General features: G+C 46.7%; 1 protein-coding gene across 10 annotated transcripts in view; it reads left to right on the top strand.

Moving 5' to 3' along the window:
* The first annotated feature begins 335 nt into the window (after positions 1-335).
* The window catches only part of LOC135918736 (AN1-type zinc finger protein 4-like), a 136,613-nt gene continuing 127,125 nt past the window's right edge, over positions 336-9,823 (top strand). For 4 of the 10 annotated variants that reach the window (XM_065452388.1, XM_065452387.1, XM_065452383.1 and 1 more), the window contains exons 1-3: positions 337-853; positions 1,056-1,311; positions 8,203-8,346. In XM_065452388.1, coding sequence (XP_065308460.1) covers positions 764-853; positions 1,056-1,311; positions 8,203-8,346 — 490 coding nt within the window. In that variant the 5' untranslated portion in view covers positions 337-763. Of the gene's footprint in view, positions 854-1,055; positions 1,312-8,202; positions 8,347-9,823 lie in introns of all 10 variants that reach the window. The other 6 variants (XM_065452389.1, XM_065452385.1, XM_065452386.1 and 3 more) reach the window with 5 other exon arrangements.

Genomic DNA, 9,823 nt, shown 5'->3' with positions numbered 1-9,823 from the left:
AGGCTTATAAGTGTATTATAGGAGGCGTTGGGGTAGCTTGTCCTCTAGTGTCAGTATAGTAACTCTATGCCTATATGTGTTAGAGTGAGAAACTCTATAGCGCCCTCTATGTCGTAACATTAACGTACAGCTGCGCCACCTGTCGTCAATTACTTACTTTCAAGTTCTGAATATACTTGTAAATAGTTTTTAACAGCCGAGAGATGGGGCAAATGATTTTGTAAGCTGAATTAAAACTTTTTATTGGTTCCGTTTCTTTTATTAGTAGGCGTTCATAAAAGAGCGTTTCCTTCGTGGTTTTCTTTGCAGGTTAAACATTTTGGGCCAAAGTCAGGTTGCCGTGGGCAACCGGGTTTTGGGTGGTGACTCGTCTTGAGGTGTTTAGCGAATCCGCTTGGCATCATTTTAATTTTGAGCCAGGCAAGCTAGCTTATGAGCTAGCGAAGAGGCAGTTAATTTGCCTTGGACGCGTGTAGTCGCTACTGATCAGGACGTGGGTGAACTGGGGCGTGTGCGATCGTTTGAGTGCGCGCGAGGCAGCTGCCCTACCTATGGAGGTAGCAACAGCGGCTGTCTTCGTTCATTTCAGCAGTGTGGCTAGAGCGTGGCGGTGTTTCATCGGATGACAGCGAGCCCATCCTAGCTACGGAATGCGCATCGACGCTCTCGGGTCACTCGCGCATTTGTACAACTCCACTACCTCTTAGGTTCCCACCAATTTCTTAAATCGCCCGTCGTTTTTCATCCGTCGTAGGCAGCGTTTATGATTTTAGATAGTGCCAGTTCACGGCGAAAGAAGAAACCGAAGTTCAAGGTTGGAGGCGCCTCTGTGCCGCTCACACATTCGTTGCTGGTGAGCGGTTCCTTCTTCTTTTTTCTCTCCGTTGCGAGCTCGTTTGTGGCGTGTCAAGTGTAAATGCTGCCGACAAGGATCATGTAAAGCCTTTTCGGGTGGGCGCCCCGTGCCGAAAGTGCTCGGAGCGGGTTGTTCGCACGCGACGCCGCCACGAAAGGGTTTTTAGTTTAGTGGCAGCGTCTTTGTCCCCCCTGGACAGCACCAGTGGGTGACGTTCGACGGACGTCGCTCAGAAGGAGGAACGTGCGGCGAACGCGAGCGCGTGCGTTCGAAACCACCTCGTGCCATCCGCAGGTGCTACCGCCCTACCGCCGTCACTTGGAAGACGACGACCATGGGCAATAGCGACGTGATCGAGGTGTTCATTGAGACGCTGCACGGCACCGCCTTTGAGCTGCTCGTCTCGCCTGCGGACACTGTGGTTTTTGTCAAGTCGAGGATATCAAGACTCGAAGGTGCGTATTTAGCCACTGTCCGCTGTGTTTTCTTGCACTTTGCGTCGGAACTACGCCGCATTCAGGGTGCCTCGATGCGGCGGCGTTCTGGAGCGCGCCTAGGCAGTACGCGATTACGACGCGAACTGCGGCCGATTGTCTAGCATTTCCCAATTAGGGCTTGCTTTTCCTGTTTTCTTAGCGGCACGGCGGCAGATTTTCGTTTATGCCCTCCAATAATATGTGAACTGCGCATAACAGCGATTGAGACCAACCACCTAGAACGTGTTCTTTCAGCGTCTGTGACTGGGGGAACCCAAGCCGGCATTGAGCACACCGGACGCGGAACAACAGGAAATGCCTTCTGGGCTGCTCGGTAAACGTGCTCACCTTTATTCATACGGTACGGTGAAACGAATATATGTTGAGAGGGCGTAGAACAAAGTCCAGCCGGTGCCATGTAGTACACGGCTCGTGTCGAAGCGTTCGAACGACCCTTGCGTCGCGCGTTGGTTGGCTACTGCGCGTGATGTTACAGTTTTAGTTACACGTACGTAGAGGCACGGCCGGACTCGAGCGGCAGCGGCAAGAACGCGCGCCGCTGCCGCTCGAGTCCGGCCGTGGTAGAGGCCTCACGTACGCAAACGTGAAAAGCCTACGTACAGCGATGAGCACAGTTGAGCGCGTGGCTGGCGTGGCCGACGGCACTGTTAGCGCCGCGTCACGGCAATCGCTGGAAGCATTCCACATGCGCAGTATGCTATTGATAGTATGATATTAGTCACGCCCCACATAGCTGTGTGCGTTTTTTTTTGTTTTGTTTTCTTGAAGCACTTTAAATGCCGAAAGTATCAGCTCACAAAGCAAAAGTTCGGCTAGCAGACGATGGACGGGCCGCACCAGTGACGTGATGCTCGCGGTAGAAAGACAGCCTCGCTACACGTGTACTGCGCATGTGCAGTGCTTCCTGTGATTGTCGTGACGCGGCGCCAACAGTGCCGTCGGCCACGCGCTCGCGTGTTCACGCTAACTGTGCTCATCGCTGTACCTTACGTGCACGCCATCTGAAACGCTTTTAGTTACACGTACGCGACGCACGCCAAGAGGGACCCCGTAGCTCCATCTATCGGGAAATGTGAACACGGCGGTAGCCAATTCAATCCTGTCGCCGTGTTTCGATGCGAGCCGTCTGCGCGCGCGCCCCGCTATCGCATGTTCGTGATCTTGCGGAACTCCCGCGCGAAGCTGTCTACGTGCGCAAGAAACGCACGCAAAGAATTGAATCTCACGTACGTCCGTGAGACGCGCGCGCCCGCTACGTTCTACGCATGCGCACTGCTCACACGTAGAAGCTCTACGTACGTGTAACTGCAACTGACTAACGTTATCGCAAACGTCGGCTCTTGCCTGAAGCTGCATTGGTGCTTTACGCAGGTTTACGTTCTTCGCCGCTTGTTTTAGGTCCCCGCCATTAAAAAAAGTAAAAAGCCTTTCAAATGGATCGTTGCAATAGCAGCATCGGATGGGTGACACGTGCGTCATGATCGTTCACCTCGAACGCCAAGCAACGTCTGCCCTGGCTGAGTTATTATTTTTGGACGTTTTCTTCCCCTTTTCCGCGTGGTCGGGAACGTGACGTAGGCGTGCATGACGGTCGGCAGTTTTCTCGTTTTTGGCCGCACGTTCTTGCTTGGAGCGTAGAAAATGCGACGCCAAGTACCATTGCAAATACTCGCCTATTGCGTGCATTTCCCACTGTGATCGTCTCGCGGCAGCACACGCTCGCAGTCACCTTCGCCGTCAGGCTGGCCTCGCGACTTCCGCGTCGTTGCTATTGAAAGAAGTAGCCACGTTACTAGGATGCCGCTTTCCTGTCTAATAAGTGCGTACTTTACAGGATAATTTTTCTCAGTGAATCAGCGTTTACAGAGTGAAACAGAAACATTTGTTAACGTTTACAAAAAATTGGAACGCAGATGAATGGTGCATGTCGCACTGCTACTGCTAGTGGGATATCGAGTAAAGGAATTGATTACTTGTGCAGGAGGATGTATTAACATATAAAATGGGCATAGTTAGGGTGTGACATGTTAACGTACGGACTCTTTGATTCTTCTTTGAGCGGTGCCCATTGTTGGAATGCTTGCTCCCAAGTACTATTTTCTTTTCAATGAAACTTGCGCAAGTGGTGTTTGTGATCTATTCAAGTATTTATTTTTAGAGCAAGCCCACTTGTGTGTCATGACAGTCATTATAGCTGTCTCTTTTGGCTATGCAGATGCCAGTGCTCCTTTATCATGTCTCATTTTGCAGCCTTTCTCTACTTTGAAGGGTTTACTGAGGCTGTTGCAAAACTGCCAGATAAATTGAAGTGATAACTAAACAACGAAACATAGCAGAATTAACCAGCAAGAGTATGTTCCAAAGAAGTCTTGTTGATGTATGTCCAACGAGGTCACTTGCCTCAGGATGTTTAATATTTATGGCATTAGGCTGAATACGTTTTGCTTGTCCGAATGTCATGGCTATGCCAATTCTTGTAGTTTCTTTTCTGGGAATAGAAGGGTTAAAGAATGTGCTTGTCAATTTCTGCACAACATGATGGTATCCTTGGGTACGTTCGATTCGCCTGCACCACTTGGACCAGTTCGCAAGGTGCTGCACCCTGCCATTAATTTCAGCGGTGCAGCAATGGCGCCCGCAGAACCACGGCGTTCATTTCAAAAAGTGCAGGAAAGGTGCAAGGCTGGTTCATGATTGCTGCACCCGCTCCATTGTCGGTGTTGACTTGGTGCAGGCGTACAGGTGTGAAGCAGCGGCGCAGCACACGGGCGCGAGTCCCGTTGAAAACCTGCTTACGCATGTCTGATGTCTCTAGGCAACTGTGGTGTGTATTTACACCCCAGAAACCGATCATACCTGCTGTTCAGGACCTCTCAAACTTACACACTCCGTGCACATTAGTCTGACATAGCATAACACCTGCACCACATCTGCACCTTTGCATTCGTTTCGAGTGTTTCGCTGGGCCTGCACCTCCGGAATTGAGCTGCACAGTTTGTGAACTTCTCGTGAACCGCCGTGAACTGGTTCACAGTGGTGCAGGCGAATCGAACACAACCCTTATATGGTTGTCAGGTTTTTACAAATTGGCAAAATTTGCACAAAGCTCTCTGTTCATGCAGTGGTAATTGCATACTCTTTGTTGTGATGTCTGCTGTCTTTTTCTTATCTGTATTTCATAAGCTTAGTAACATGCAGTCGACTTCTTGTAGTTCGAATGCTTCTTTCTGTTTAAATCTTGGCATTTTAAGTGAACACTTGCCTACGGTAGATGGAATTGCAGGGCATGTTGACTTGTTCTGACGCAGCAGTTGGCAAACATAATGCATGGCTTCCTGTTGGAGATGCACCGTTCAAAGGGTACCACACTGTTTCTGAAACCGAGAGGGAAAGATGGATGTCATTTTTTTTCTCTCTCTCATTCATTGAAGCTGAAGGGCTTGTTTTGTCTTATTGATATGTGAAAGGAGCAGACAGTGGTAGGTAACATTTCATCAGTGTATGACAAGAGACCCATGTTGAAATCTTTTGTCTGCAATTGCTGATGGTTGTGAGGCTTACTAGTGGATAACTTGTGCAATTAAGGGACATGCTGGTTTGCGGTAGCATTGATTTTTATTGTCTAGGCTGTGTGAATGAAATGGAGCAGTTAACTGTTTAAAGCCCCTGTGTCAGATGCATCTTCTTCTGCTGTTCCACGTAATCACTGACATTAGTGCATAGCCTTGCTGGAGTAAAGCGTTGAATACATATAGCTTGAGTAGTTTTCCATGGAAGCAGGCAGCTTGTGGGGAAGAAAAAAAAAATTCCTAGCATGTTATAACTGGTAAACAACCACCACAAAGGTTGTGGTTGGGTGACAACATATCATTCGCTCTGTAGATGAGTTCAGGAGGTGATGTGCTGCAAATAGCAGTGTTGCTTTCCCAGTTACTGATCTTCTGCACCTCTTGCAGGGACTGTATATGAATATGATGGTTTTCTGTGTTTGGATCTTCTGCCCAAACTCATCTCCTTTTACTTGAGCTGCAGCATTTTTCTTGCACAAGCCGTAGATGTTTCCTGCATTTGAAACTGGATCGTGGTACTTTCCTAGGGCAGGGCTCACTTAGTGCCTGCTCACCCTTGCTTAGTGGACAGAATGCATCGCCTCAGGGTTCATGTGCAGATGGCTTAAAACTTGAGACTGGAACCCAGTGAGAAGCTTGAAAAAGATGACCTTGGTTTTCAATACATCCTCTGAAATTAGTTTGCGTGCTCATAGAACTAGCTTTTGCAAGTGAAGCAATAAATGAGAAATGTTGGTTGCAAATGGCACTAATGCAAAGGAAGTTTTGCTTGCTTCATATGGTGAATTTACCTGCTTTTTCGTGGTGTTATTTATGTTTTTCCCAGAATATCCCTTTTTAGCTCTCTCTGCTTTTGTGTTAGGGGAAAACCTTTGCGAGGCAAGGAGTTATTTATTGACCTAATTCCTTGGGAGTACTCATGCTTAGAGTTAGAAAGTCTCCCTGCAAGGAATTCATCTCGCATGTTTTCGTTTTTGAAGATGGTAAAAACAAAAATAGAGCTGTGTTGCTAAACTATGCTTCTGCAATACCAAAAAATCCACTTCTAAAATGAGGAGTTTCTACTGTGAGCATGTCATTTACAGAAGTTAATGAATGAGCATTTAAAGTATAGATTTAAATGCAATTACATTCAATATTAAAGTTGTAGAGAGTATTGGGAAATACAGAAAATATGCAGTAATGAGACTGGTGCTGCCGCTGCCATCACCTGAAGCTCCCACAGCAGCTTGCCGTGATGTTATGGTTTCTGACGGCATCTACTTGGACATAGCTAATTTATCAGTCAATATGGACTACATTGTATTCTAAAGAAACGTGGCAGTCTCGATAACTTGTACAGCACCAAAATGACCCATATATGAATAAATACTTATGATGTTCCTGACGTACTGGTGCTTGGGTTTTGGTGAGAAATTTAGAAATATTGAAGTTTAGCCATCATTTTCCTTTCTAGTACTCAATCCTGTTAATGCGAAATTAACAAATAAAGGTTTCAAGGTATACTTTATTGTGGTGTTGCCTAGTGTGAGTTTGTGGGTACAGTTCCCAGTGCAGTTTCTTGTTGCAAAATACTCGTTGTTCTACACTATATGTGAAAATATTAAGCATGAATGCGTCTATATTTGAACATTGTTTGTATAAAGATTTTATTCCACGCATCTTTCTATAGACCTTACTTAAAATGAGGATGAGAGAACCCCTTGCAGGACTATGCGATTTGGTATAAAGTACACTTGCTGCCGCTGTCCTCTGTGCTTTTTAGAAGGCGCTCACTCAGGATCACTGCAGTCCTCAGTGCGTTATGGGGACACCCATGGCACTCGCAATGCAAAGGTGTATTCACGGGGTGTTTCAGCCAAACTTGTGCCAAGCCTTAAGGTCTAGGTGTGCACTATGCAAATGCAAATAACCCACTATTGTTGACTGTCCTCTTGAACAATGAAGGACTTTTTACTTTGAGCATGTCATTTACAGAAATTATCGAATTAGCATTTAAAGTATAGATTTAAATGCAATTACATTCAATAATAAAGTTGTAGAGAGTATTGGGAAATACAGTCAAACCCGGTTTCAACAGGTAGGCTTGTGCGCTGGAAATAGTTTGATATATAAGGTAATTTGATATACCCATACTTTCCTATGACAAGCCTTTGCAGTGTGTTCATGACCTATGACTTTATCTCCAATCGAGAAAAGAAGCTAGGAAGGAATCTACTAAATGGAAACAAAACTATGTGCACTGGCAGAAAGACTGGTCCACTTTAATTATAGAAGTGTATTGTACTGGTTTTGCCTAGCTTTTCTCCTCGGTCACCCTGTAAATTAAAGGAGTATTCCCAAATATTTATGAAGTTGTAGAAACTGTACCACATGCCTTTTGCAAACAAAAAGATGGCACTTAACAATTGAAAAGTGCGGAAAACACTTGTACGGTATATTTGATGCCAAAGTTGGTTTCGAAACTCCAAACTTGACATCTGCAGTATTATTGTGACATCATGACAGCAAAAGTTGCTAATGTCATGTAACAGCAAGTCTAGGTAAGATGTCACTGCTCATGAAAAAATAAATTGCAGAAATAGAACGAGCTAATATATTCCAGCGTGCATCTATCACCACCTGGGTGCTGAAACCGAAACTGGCTCATAGACGGGTATTATAGTCAATTATTTAAAACACTCCAATGCTTGTTAGTATTTTTTTTTTCAAGGAAAAAAAAACGCATGCAATCAGTTCAGACTGACAAGGTATTAATTCATAGCTCTATTTTGGTTAAGTTCTGGTAAGGAGGTTGACTACAGAAGAGAAAATTAAGGCTGAACTTTCGTTTTGTAAATGTTATGTTGAAACACCAGCGCTGGTTTGTCAGTATGATGTCACACTTTCAAAAGTTCTCTCCTACTTTTAGGCCATTGTGGCACAACAAAAAAATTCTTAAAAAAAACTTGTTAAGTTCAGTCTTTGGCTCTTTTAGAGCGTATAAGGTAGTTTGCCTTGTAGTCCAGAAATCTAACTAGACTTGAGCAGATGCCGTCAAAATCTGACATGGCGAGTTCGTGCAGGAACTTCAGGGCGGCGTCGCCACCAATTCTTGTCTGTTTTGGCTTTTAAAGCCTCCTTTAGCGGTAGGAGTGGCTTTCTTGGTATTGTGAAGGGGTAATTCTCCAGTGCAGCTGGACCTATTTTCCTGTTTAGTGTCCCTTCAAAGAAACCCCTATGCAGCTTTAGGGGCACAAGATTTTCGTCTGGCTGCGACACCCGTTTTCTGTTCTTGCAGGTATTCCAGTGTCCCAGCAGCACCTGATCTGGCAGTGCAAAGAGCTGCCAGACGACTCATCCCTGCATGAATGCAACATCACTGATGGAGCCACCATCAAGCTCGTGCTGGCTATGCGAGGAGGCCCCATCAACACCCGCAGAGGTGTGTTGCTCTCCCTGTTGAATAATTTCATTTGCCAAAATACTTGTACCCACTCTGCATTGTTGGGGACACTTGTATAGCCATTGAAATGTTTGTACACTTTTTAAGGGGGGACGCGGGTTTTACATCGCGAAAAACGGCAAAAAAGTGATTTTTTGAAAATCACATTCTCAGTTTCTATAACTCTTTTTCTGTTCGACTCCGAAATATCATCCATATAAACCACGTAAAAGTGCTCTAAAAAATTTGTTTTATTAGCCAAGGTGGCGAAAAATTTCGCGGAAATCGAGAAAGGACAGCGTTTTTCACGCCACAATACGGCGCGCCCGAGCACCGCCAGCTTGGTCTTGTTGGAAAGCGCATTTCTCCGTCTTCGAATTTGCCGCTTCAGTGATGTCCTCCATACAGTAACAATCGCGCAAAAAGCAAATGATTGAAGGCCGTGCCGGAGCCTGCGATTGGCCGCGCCCTCCACGTGACTCCAGCGCGGTTCGCCATTGGTCCGGCGCTCGCGTCGTCTGCTCGGCTCTTTGCACCTCGCGAGTCTGAACGTCTCCGCTCGCCGTAATCTCGACGTGTCAAAACGGGCGCTACGCGGACATCGCAGTAGCCTGGCCGATTCCTACGCTTGTGGACGTTTCAGACTCGCGGCTAAGCATTCCGAGCATCGGCGACGCGCACTTCGCGACCAAGATTCACGCGCGGAATCCTCGGACATGCGGCTAAGCCTTTCAGCACTCGGTGTTTCGGAATTCGTGACGAAGCACATCGCGCACGCATTCCTCGGACACGCGGCTAAACATTTCGCGCATAGGGTGTCCCCGACTCGGCGCACGGACTTCTCGGACCCTCACCTAATCATTTTGTGCATCGGCGCCTCCGACTACGCGAACAATAGCATCGAGTGTCGACTCCTCGAGCTCGCGTCTAGGCATTTCGCGCGTGGGCACCTCGAACTACGCGAACAAGCGCATCGAGTGTCGACTCCTCGAGCTCGCGTCTAGGCATTTCGGACTGCGCGAACAAGAGCATCGAGTTTCGACTCCTCGGACTGCGCGGCTAGGCATTTCGCGCGTTCACTCTATGATCATATTGTTACGATAGCTCGTAATAATATCCATCATAGCCCCCCACCCCCCCTTCATGAAGAGAACCTCATCGTGAGCTCTGTTCACTAGGCCCCTTGGGCTGGCACAGCATCTGGCTGCTGAAGTGATCGAGGCATCATACAAAAGTACAATTCTGGAAAGCACCTAGCAGCTGCATATCTATAACTGGCTCTCTGATCCTAAGTTCCATCAGTAACATGGTCAATTCTACAAAATGAAAAAAAAAACAGTCTCACTGATTGTTTTGGAGACTGCTATCAATCAGGCAGCCTGCAGGTACAACACTGGAACTATATTCATGCCCACACAGAGTTCAGCACCTCAGTTTGAAACCCAGGCACCATGCTCTGTGTAGAGAATGGTGCCTA

Source organism: Dermacentor albipictus, unplaced genomic scaffold (assembly GCF_038994185.2).
Source record: "Dermacentor albipictus isolate Rhodes 1998 colony unplaced genomic scaffold, USDA_Dalb.pri_finalv2 scaffold_21, whole genome shotgun sequence".
Classification (NCBI taxonomy): domain Eukaryota; kingdom Metazoa; phylum Arthropoda; class Arachnida; order Ixodida; family Ixodidae; genus Dermacentor; species Dermacentor albipictus.
This window is presented reverse-complemented; position numbering and strand designations above follow the sequence as displayed.